The following is a 12,419-nucleotide window of genomic DNA, read 5'->3' as shown; positions in this document are numbered from 1 at the left end:
AAAATATTATGTAGTCTATTTTGAATGTAGGTTTTGCTTATGTATGTAAGTCTTCCTTGAGATAAGATGAATAGTTGTTTCAATAAATTAACCATCATTGAACTATCACTTTCTCATATTTTATCTCTCAACTATAGAAATATAATAAGTTGTCCACGAATTATTTTTATTTGATCTATTAAGTTAATCACCAAACTATATTTTTCTTTCATATTTTTAAAGCGAATCAGGGAATAATTTGATGGACTTATAATAGCTTAGGTTATGTCTGGGACTAATATAATAGATGATCATATAATTTTTTATAATAGCTTAGGTTATGTTTGGGACTAATATAATAGATGATCATATAATTTTTATAATAGCTTAGGTTATGTTTGGGATTAATATAATAGATGATCATATAATTTTTTTATAATAGCTTAGGTTATGTTTGGGACTAATATACTAGATGATCATATAATTTTTTAATCACTCTTCATTCGTACTGAAAAATTTAATTTTAAAAAGAAAAATAAACCATTTCCTTCTCTCTCATTCAAAATCCCGTTTTCAAACATACTCTTAGGAATTATTTAGTATATTTCTATAATTTTGAGACCAAATATGAGATAACGATAATTGAGATTAAATTGAAGGTTTACACATTGTTGGTGGCATGGTGCTTTACTAATTGTTGGTTAGCTTAAGAGGGTGGTGGAAAATGGAAGCTTTTATTTTTATTTTTTTGACAGAAAATAACTTTAATTTAAATGTTAATATGAGAATAGTACAATCAAATTGATTATGTGTTGGAATATTTTTCATCTATATTTTGAGATTAACTAGAAAATAAAAGACATGTTAATCATACACATAAATATTGTAGAAGTCAATGAGAAATTACTTAATAAAAAACTTAATTCTAATCACCAAATTATTTTCTAATACACATGATCAATGATAAAAAATAATGCAAGATCCACAATCTTTAATCCCATTTATCTTCGGGAAAAAAAATATTTGCATGTGTAAACCTATATTGCTATCGACTATAGTTAGTCTCTGACATGACCGATTCAACTATGTGTTGACAAGTCACGTGTAAGGTTAAAAGAGCGTTGAATTTGATGATAGCCTCCATAAGTCGCAAGTCATTCTGAGACATTTTGACAAACACAAAAAATGAAGCTTGAAACAAATTAAAATACCGCAACGAGACAAAATATAAAAATACTGCACTAAGACGACGATATTACAACATAACGTCGCAATTGAACGACAAAATCACAAAATAAAACAAGAAAAAAAAAGTGTAGAAAATCATTTATTTTAATAAAATAGGAGAATAAAATAATTAAGAGGGATAATTTTGAACTAAAAAATTGTCATAATTCATTCTTCACGAAGAAGTAAAAAGTAAGAATTTAGGATTTTATTTTTTAGAAGAGAGAGCTGGCCGAAAAGGGAAGCTTTTAGAGTTTGGTAGAGAAGAAATTTTCAAATGGAATAATATTAAAATTGATCCGAAATGCACAAATTCAACGACTCTTTAATTCATACATGTCATTATACTATGACAACTAGTAATTGAAATCTAACAACTACTAACCAACTATTTAACCACACTATCCTTCACAAGCTGGAATGGGTAACCAACTTTGAAATGTAAAAAAAGAAAGAAAAAGTTGCACAATGTGCTTTGATCAACACTGCCACTTTACACATTAATCAATCTTTGCCATCCAAAATAAAAACATTAAGGTTTTATTAGAATATAACGCCCTTGTGTAACATAAATACTACTTTAGAATGAAATATAAATAAAAAATATTTAAAAAATTGATGTATTTAATTAAAAATTAAGAATGCACTTGCAAAAAATATACTGGTATTGTAAGTACTAATTTGCACCTCAGTAAGCTTTTTGTCCATCCGAGCTTGCTTTATAACTTATGTGGTGGGTGATCCAAAATATTATCATTTTTGCTTTTATTTCAATTGCAAATGGAGTATTTCATTATTCAAAAGAGTCATTAGATCCTAAAAATAGTTGTCTTGCAAAGATTGAAACTAAGGGCAGAAATATGTTAAGTCGGAATAGACTGTGTATGGTTTGAGTTTGATCTATTTTGAAAATATTAAGTCTAAGTATAGTATATTATCCATAATAACCCATTTTTTGACCCTTATATTTTTTCAAAGTTTAATGAGGTTTGATAATATGCTTTTAGAGACTAAACCACTTACTATATTTAAGAAACACTAAACCACTCAAGTGGTGAATGATGAAGACTTTTGTAAATATAATACCAAATTAATATGTTAATGAACTTAAATTCTATTTTGTTGTATAGTATGTTTTTTTATAGAGAATCTAACATTATATGTCATTCTATTTCAATTTTATTTCATAATAATACCTTTAAATATGTCAAAAATTGATGTAAGTTTGTATGTTTAAATTAAAAAAATTGTTAGCAAATTTGTAATTTAACACAAAGTACAAAATTAATATTACATAATAAGTAATACAAATATTATTTATATTTAATAAAATAGATCAGTCTTATAAGCCTAAAAGACTTTTTCAATAATATGTAGCATATTATTTTAGCTAAATAGACTTTTAATTTTTTTTTATTTGACCTATATAAAAAATTGTTTTGGTCGTAGACTTGTTGTAAGCTATATCATAGACTTCTATCGATGAATGTTTTTTATTTCTTCCATTACTTGGAACATACGAAATGGGAAATGAGGCTACAATGATAATTAAGCTTAATAGAAATCCACTTCCTATTTATTCACTCTTCAAGGAGAATTATTTTTTTTCTTACAAGAAAACTGCATTAACACATATTAATCGATCTCGACCATCGATTTAAGATTGATTAACTCACAACATTACAACTTCACTAAATCATCTTCAAATAATATTTACTATTAATTTAAAATCGGACAATCAAAATCAATACACATATAAGATATTTACTGTAGAATCTAAATCCTAAAATTAGGTGTGTGGTGTATGTAGTAAAATGTTGTTCACGAGCTCTATAAAACTGAACGATCACGATCATCACAAACTCTTTCAATACCATCAATTACGATCATCACAAACTTTCCCACTACCACCAATCACATTCATTACAAATTCTTCAAATATCACCAATCAAAATACACCAACTAGTCACCTGCATGAACACAACAATATTTATAGACCGAGATGTATGAAGACACATTGTCCTCAAAGATTTATTCGTTTAAAACAAAAATCTATCAAGATTCTAACATATTCTTCTCAACTGAAATTGAGATAATAGAACATCACAAAAGTAATACCTGTTAAACCATAGACAATTATTTTCTATAACAATACAAGTTTCGTGTCCCTCAAATTGTAGCAACCAAAATAATATGTAGTAGTACAAATTATGTTGTTCTACTATCTTAATTTGCATGCCATTTTTTATCCACAAAAGAATTAAAAAAATTGCATTGCCATTTTACCTTTAAAATAATTATGCGTCTATTATTTTATAATTTGATGGCGAGCATATTAGTCAACATACTATCCCACATAAATAATTTTCTGCAAGTTGAGCAGTTGGATTTAAATGATTGATTAAATTAAATAAAGGTCAAATTAATACCCAAATTTAATATAAAACTATAATAATTATTAATCAAATTTTATTTATATTTGGTTCGCATTTCAGACATAGGATTTATTTTCCTAAAAATTGAGACAAATTGTAAATATTTTCCACATGAGATTCTGTTTGTTTTTTTTTTTTACTCAGGAGATTCTGAAATTTGAATTTTGAAAGTTAAAACTAGAAAAATAAAATTAAAGGTATTAATTTCTCAAGGTAAATGGAATTAATTTTGATAGCGAAAAAAAGTAATCTTATATAAATGACTTGAGGCTTCATCTATAGTACTGAGTGATTTATTTTAAAATAATTGGCTCTTTCGATTATTAATATAACGTTTTTTTTTAATTGTATCCTTTATTTAATATTATATTATATCTTTTAATTTTTTATTTCCAATTTTACATTAATGATAATTGTCAATATATAGATAGTTAATAAAAATAATTTAATAAATATATTATTATTTTTCTTTTATTTATACATTTTTTTAATTTATATAAAATAGTCAAATAAATAAATTACTGACTATTATGTCCAATAATTCATTTTCATTTATAACTTTATCACATCTTTTGGCTAAGATGTCTGTTTTCAAATGATGTGAGTTTAACTTTTTTTCCTTTTCAAAAGACAGATAGAAAACTCCAATAATTTTGTTCAGTGGTAAGATACATATATTGAATTCCACATATTGTACATTTGATTTTTAAATTTATTTTGACAAAAATAGAAATATATGTATTATTTGAACATAAATTATGAACACAATTCACTGTATGTAAAAGTTGTGCGAAGACAATGAAGTTGCAAATCTCACGTACACATATATATATGGAAAAAAAAGATCGAGTAGATTATGTAATCTTCATTAAACATGTTCAATATTCGTAAGGGACCCCCAAGCCATGACAGAGGGAGATGCGCATGGCAGATCTTTATTTATTATAATATTAGTTATTATTAATCATAGGTATTGACCGGAATTCTTTAAAACAAATACTTTGTCCAAAATTTATATGAATTTGTAATGTTAGATAATAATAAAGTTATTGATTAAATTTATAATAGATTAAAATTAAGTTATTAATTTAAATCAAATAAATACTATAATAAGACAAAAAATAAAACAACGACCAAATTACATACAAAACATAAAAGAAAAATTAAAATTATGTGAAAATCACCTATTTTAAATAAAAGGAAAGACAAAAACAATAGTGTAGAGTAATTTTGAACATTTGTTGAGTATTTTCACTTAAAATATGCAAAAATACTACTAGAATGGATCTTTCGATAAATCGTTAATTATATTTTTTCAATAATAAATTGAGTTTTTTCCCTCTGAATCCTAGAACTCAGTAAAATGTCGAGAATTGTGGAGAGTTGTAAGAATGTCTACCATAAAATTATCAGTTTTCTACCATGCACCTGCCACCTCCAATCCATATGAAAATACAATTTTTTCCTTTTAACTATCAATAAAAACCTCAAAAAAAAAAATTTACTCTTAATTTTTCACCCCTCTTTTGAACAGAAATCACCTAAACTTTGGAATCTTTCTAAATCTTCGACAATTTTAAACTACTACTAGTTCACAATTTTAAACTAAAACAATTAACAATTAACAAATAGTAGAAGAAGAAAAGAGTAAGAAACTAAAAAATATAAGAAGCATGTTGAGATATTAGTCAGAGGACCAAGACTATATAAGAGGGGCGGTGGGCAGCGGCGACGCTGATCATAGAAGAGGGAGACCACAAAATGGAGATGCGAGAAGAGAGACTTTGAATGAAAAATCACACGTCGCATGGAGGCCGTGGAGAAGGGGTTGAGAGGGAGAAACTAACGTCACATGGAAGAAAACAACGTGTAGAGGCCGGTCGACGACCACGAATGAGAGGACTGAAAAGGAGATACGAGAGAAAATCAAGAGCTTAAAAAAAAGGGAGAACAATTTGAATAGGAAGAGAGTCATAAATATATTTATAACTTATCATTTATAAAAATAAAAATATGAGATATTGTATCTGTGATATTTTAGTCCACCACAAATTTATATACACGATACAGGTACCATTTATTGAAAGAAAAAAAGACATTTATACCATTTATAAAATCAACTGCGAAACATGTCGACTAAACCATTAAAAGCACTATATTTTAATTTCATAAATCACCTTATAATTCACCACCTCCTAATATAAGTATTTATATAGCGATTTGTGTTACAAATATCAATATTATTAAATTAAATATTATATTTTAAATTTAAATTTTAAACTTCGTATTTGTGTGTCATTGAGTGTTTGACTAATTAGCAGATCTCTAATCAAGTTGCTTGTGTATACAATTACTAGTGAAAAGGTCAAACTAATAACTGACTCGGTCAAATAGAAAATGTTATATATTCGGAGTTATGATTAGTATAGCACTTTTTCTAAATATAACATAATTGGATTTTTGTATGTTACGCTAGCTCTTTGCGTTCTAAAATATATCATATCCTCTCATCACAAATATATAATTAATTAATCAATAAATTAATCGATTAAGGATAATTGTAAGATATTCATGAAAAGTAATAAATTTGAATTAATTATAAAATAGTTAAATATAAAAAATAATATGACTTTAAATTTACTGTTGAGTATATACTCAATGAAATTCAAAAATACCGAAGTGTTCACTATTGTAATTAGCAATAAAAAAAGTGTTAACCATGAATTATTAGTTAATAGTATAAGTTCGAGTAAAAATAAATTAATAATATAAGTTGTCAAAAAAATTAATTAACAGAATAATAAAAGTTGAAAAAATTATGAAGTCGCAAATCACATACATGTATATGCAAAAAATATCTTATTTTGTAATATTTATCTGACACGTTTAAACATTCAAAATAGTAGATATTAAACCATGAAAAGGAAATTCACGTGATATATCATTGTCTTGTAGCTTTTTTTGGCTGTAGCTTACAATTCATTAATTAAAACGTGTGTTACCTTTTGGGGTTGTCAATAATATATATGCTCCTGGTTCAAAACGCAGGCTTCTCTATATATTTTTAATAAAATATTATATTTATCCTTATTAATTATTATAAAATATTTTTATTAAAACTAATAAGGATAGTTTACACTTAATTAGATTATTCTTTTGATAATAGATATATGTATTTTGTTTAATTTAATAATATAAATATTTATTAGTTAAATTAAAATTTAAAGATGTGTGTATTTATTATTTTGAGCGCTTTAATCATACACGACTCAGCAACAACGACTATTTTTATTTTATTTATTTTTTATTGAAAAGTTCATACTTTAGCTTTTTCTCCCTTGTAACTGTTAATGTTTCACAATCTTCAATTATCCAGCTTTAATTTTATTGGTAGTGAGCCAACTACTCTAATGTGTAACTATAGTCTTCATCTTTATCTCACAAAATTTCCCCCTAGTTACTTAGTTCCATAAATTAAAAAAAAGTATATAAAGCGCGTATGGAGCAGACAAGTTTGAAAATTAATATAATAATACAAATTATATTATTTTCCTATCTTCTCTCTCTTACTCATATCAATCTCCATCTATGCATGCACCGTCACATATATATGGCCTACAATTATTTTCTTTTTTCTTTTTTACTTAAAAATATGGTCTACAATTCTTCTATATATATTGCTTAATCTTTCACATGCTTCTTCACAATTCCTCACACACTTTCTTCAGTAGCTTAAAGCTTATAGCTAGATATTTATAGATTTTTATTATATGGCTACCTTTACCAAATTATTTGTTACTTTATCTATTTTTTCTCTATTTGCTTGTTCTACCAATGCACAACTTATTGATAATTTTTATGGAAAAACTTGTCCTAAACTCCAAACCATTGTGCGTAATGAAATGATCAAAGCTATAAAAGCAGAAGCTAGAATGGGGGCTTCAATACTTCGTTTGTTCTTCCATGATTGCTTTGTCAATGTAAGTTAAGATAATGCTCAAAGATATATTGATAAAAAAACAAAAGATAATGTTCAAAGTTGATTATTCTATTTATGATTTAATTTTACTTTATCTCACATTAACTATAGGGTATCGAATACTTTTAAGTGCAAGTCTTGACATAGTTCTATTACCTTTGAATTTGTATATGTATCACTCAATAGTTTTTATTGTCTAAGGTAATAGAATGATGTCTCAGTTAAGTCTTCCTTTAATTTCGTTTAATTGATAAATATTATACTGATATTATTAGGTTGAACGTCATATTTTGAGTTTAAATTTAAAACCTCACAATTATGTAAATTAATTATAGAAATATTTACTGTGTCTTCTAAGACAGAAAAAATGATGTCTCAGTACAAAATAAAAAACATTTGAGAGTGTATTGATAAACAAATTTACAATTTTAATTTGATTCATATACATTATCACCATAAAAAAAATTTACACACTATCGATCAATCACAATCTTTAAATTAATAAATATATTTAATTTTTACTATAACATTTCTAAATTTATACATTTTTTTTGCATTGACAGTGATAATTAAACTCTTCACATTAATTTCGTCACAATATTAGCGTGATTCGAATATGTAATATGCAAGTTCAATACTTATCTTAGACATAATAAACTTTTTCTTGATAGAATCTTACACATGAATAAGCTTAAGAGAGCGAAAAAAAAAATCATAAAGAAGACAAATATTTAACAAATAAAAGTCACGGGATAGACTTTAGATATCCTTAACTTCTATTTAAAAAATAAAAGTCACGAGCTATATATAACATATATTTTGAAAAAATTAAATTAAATTAACATGTTGTTTTTTTGTTGTTTGTTTGTTAATTTGGCAGGGATGCGATGCATCGGTCTTATTGGATGACACTGCCACCTTTACCGGTGAGAAAAATGCTGGACCTAACAAAAATTCAGCTAGAGGTTTCGAAGTGATTGATACCATTAAAACTAAAGTTGAAGCTTCTTGCAATGGCACTGTCTCTTGTGCTGATATTCTAGCACTTGCAACTAGAGATGGAGTTTTTCTGGTCAGTCAGACCCTTTTATATTTTCTTATTCCATATTTATTATCAATTATATGTGTCATAATTTTATATATGAAATTATTTTGTGCCATACTTGTATATATACATTACATGTGTGTAACTAGAAAGTATCATTCATATGTTTAAAGGTAAAAAATAGTTTCATGGAAGAGTAATTATTTTTATAGGAGGTTTTATTTTCTTATTATGTTGAGATTCCAACCTCGAGTCATTCTCAAGTGGTCAACTTGATTTTTATTTTTTTCGTAACATTTCTTTTTTGGCATGGGCTTGTGTTCCAAACCATGTCCCCCACTTTTGGTTTTTTTAACTTTTTCTCACATATAATTGATTATAAATCATAATCATGTCGATTTTTGTTATTTTGTGGGGTCCTCCTGGCACAATAATTTATCTTGCACAAATACAAAGTACCATTTAATCTTTTGAGAACCTTGTCTCTTTTTCAAGATCAAAATCAAATCATTCATTATATACTAAAAAAAAATTAAATTAGCAACAAAAGAAATAATTAGAACCAAATTCTATTTTTAGTAAGATATAAATAGTAGTATTGTTTAAAATCAAGAAAAAGAAAATGATTATTTATTAAAGTGATATTAATCAAAACATATCTTAATAGTCTTCGAAGAAATTTAAATTCTACATTTTTTCATTGTGATGAAACTTCGTAAACAAGTAATAAATTCATATCTGTTATAATCATCTTGTGTCCATTCACACGGTTAAGATATCAATAATCATTGAATTAAGATTAAACGATCTAAGTTTTAAATTTAATATTTTAATTTTCAAATAAATAAATCAAAATATATATTAAAATATAAACCGCTCAATTTTGCTATTTTTAGTTTTTTTTATTAATGATTGTGAATAATAGAGCATATGAATATTAATTTGTTTATAGCTTGGAGGACCCTCATGGATAGTACCATTAGGAAGAAGAGATGCGAGAACAGCAAGCCAAAGTGGTGCCAATAGCCAAATCCCTGGGCCATCATCTGACCTTGCCACTCTCATTGCAATGTTTAAAGCCAAAGGCCTATCAGCAGATGAACTCACAGTCCTTTCTGGGGCCCACACCATAGGCCAATCAGAGTGCCAATTTTTCAGAAACCGCATTTACAATGACACCAACATAGCCAATAAATTTGCAACCTTAAGAAAAAAAAATTGTCCTGTCTCTGGTGGTGACACAAATTTGGCACCTCTTGATATTCTATCTCCAACCACATTTGATAATAGATACTATTTTGATCTTGTTGCTTTTAAGGGTCTTTTCCATTCTGATCAAGAACTTAACAATGGTGGTTCTCAAGATTCTTTGGTTAGATTTTATAGTAACAATGGTCCTGCTTTTGCTAGAGACTTTGCTACTGCTATGATCAAGATGGGTAAAATTACTCCTCTTACTGGGACTAAGGGGGAGATTAGAAAGAATTGTAGGTTTGTTAATTGATTTGTGGATTTTGTAGGGGCATATCAGCAATTGAATAAATAGTGATGGATTAATTATAGGCTCTAAGTCATAAATATTGACTAGATATTCGACACAATGGAAATTGTTGTATTGTTGCTGACTTTTTACTTTAATAATTTGAATGTTTCTACTTCCACAAATTAAGTTGTTTATGTTCTTTGTACTCCGGATTCAAATTTTGCATTGTTGTTTTTCACATTTGTTTTACATCATCTATCTATATATCTTTCTTTATTTTCAAATGTTCTCTAAATGTTATAGTCTCATTTTGGAAAAATTATTTTTCCTTTTAATAAGACTATTTTTAAATTTTTAACAACATTAATTATTTATTTATTAATATATCTCTAATCATTTATATCTTTTTTGTAACCAATAATAAATAATATAATAAAAGTATTAAATAATTATTTCTTTTGAAGGATAAAATTATAAAAACAATATCAATTGTCAACAAATTTAATATTACTATTAATTTTCTTTGTAATTTAATTAAAAGAGTCTTATATTTAGGGACAAAGATAGTAGAAAATAAAAATGAAGGTGCAACATTCATTATCTCAATATAGAAGTATCGACTTTGTTTGACATATTTTTGTTTATATTTTATGTTGAGACAGAGAAGGAGTAACGTTTTACTGCTCTGTTTCTAATGAATAAATAATAAAATAAGTGGATAATTAATTGATATAATATGCATATATAATATCAATAATTGAATTGTTTATTAACACATAATATATCATTCACTTTTTTCTTTAAAAACGAATTATTCATTTTAAAATAGTTTAATCTATCAATTAATTCCCTAGACTACTTCTACTTTTAGATGGACAATTGCTAATACCACAAGGTAGGAGGACCTCATGGCCTTACACATTGCCTAACCTTCCTATTAGGGGTGTACAAGACCCGGTCCGTTCCGCGAACCTGTCTTGTCCCGTAAGCAAAGAGACGAGTCTGATCCGGTTCAAAAAAAACAAGGACAAGACAAGGATCGAGTTCAGGTTACTCGTCCCGTCCCAAATTATTTTAATTAGTAAAGAGGGAAGAATGTTACATTCACTATTTAAAAATATAGATATTATAACGTATTTTTAACAAAGTTTTTTTTTAACTAAAAGTGCTGTTATATTATATAGGTTAAATTATATCTATGGTTCCTTAACTTAATTTTAGGTAACGTTTTAGTCCTTTATTTTTTTTTCTTCCTGATTTAGTCCTTTATTCCTAACAATATCAAATAAAGTATGAAAATATGAGTTTATTTGAAGATTTGCGTTACGAATTTGATGAAATTTGTATTATATTGAAGAATATAATTAATTTTATGAGTTTTTATTGAATTTTTTTTTGAATTTTTGTATATAAAAGGATAACATTGTTGAAATTTTAAAACATAAAATATCAAATTGTCACTTAAAATTAAAATAAAGGACCAAGTCGGAAAAAAAAAAAGATAAATGACTAAAACGTTACCTGAAATTAAGTTAAGGGACCACAGATGTAATTTAGCCTATTATATATTAAAAATACAGGAGTTTACGACAACGTTTTTTTTTTAAAGTAGTATCATAGATACTGGTGATTATGTATAATAACAAAGCATATGACCGTTTTTTTTTTTATAAAAACGTTGTTATAGGATCATATAGCGTTTTCATATGGTCTTTTAAAGCGCTTTTTGTAAAACACTATCATATGATCAGATCTTTTGAAAAATATGTTTGAACGGTTGTTTTAACGATGTCCTAAAATTCCACTATAAATCTCAACTAGTTCGTAACCCGTGCGTCGCACGGAAACAACGATTTTAATAAATAAATTATTATATTAGTTTATATATATATATCAAATTTTATAAATTTTATTTTATTGATATTAAAAAATAAGTTGACTTAAAAAAAATAATTTAAAATAAAAAAATTAAAAAAAATCTAATTATAACTTAACTTAAAAACTACTTTCTTATACGTTCAATGTTATTGATGAAAAGTATGACTCCAACACCATGCCTTATTTTTGAATTCTACAAAAGAATCTTATTTCTTTCCAAAAAACTTATTACAAAACAATACTTTTAATTTTAAACAAATAAAAACAATAATTATTAAAAAATATTAAATAATTAGATTAGATGAAATAAGAATTTTTAAAATAATGGACATGGACATATATAAAATAAGTAAATGTAAAGATGAGTAAGTAACTTAATAATGAATTTTTATT

General features: G+C 26.0%; 1 protein-coding gene across 1 annotated transcript; it reads left to right on the top strand.

The window, feature by feature from the left end:
• Positions 1-7,328: 7,328 nt before the first annotated feature.
• Positions 7,329-10,353, top strand: LOC101501223 (peroxidase P7-like). The gene is made up of 3 exons (XM_004487515.4): positions 7,329-7,621; positions 8,501-8,692; positions 9,618-10,353. Exons 1-3 carry the CDS (start codon positions 7,412-7,414, stop codon positions 10,167-10,169), a joined length of 954 nt encoding a protein of 317 aa, XP_004487572.1. The 5' UTR covers positions 7,329-7,411; the 3' UTR covers positions 10,170-10,353.
• Positions 10,354-12,419: the final 2,066 nt, after the last annotated feature.

Source organism: Cicer arietinum, chromosome 1, assembly GCF_000331145.2.
Source record: "Cicer arietinum cultivar CDC Frontier isolate Library 1 chromosome 1, Cicar.CDCFrontier_v2.0, whole genome shotgun sequence".
Lineage (NCBI taxonomy): Eukaryota > Viridiplantae > Streptophyta > Magnoliopsida > Fabales > Fabaceae > Cicer > Cicer arietinum.
This window is presented reverse-complemented; position numbering and strand designations above follow the sequence as displayed.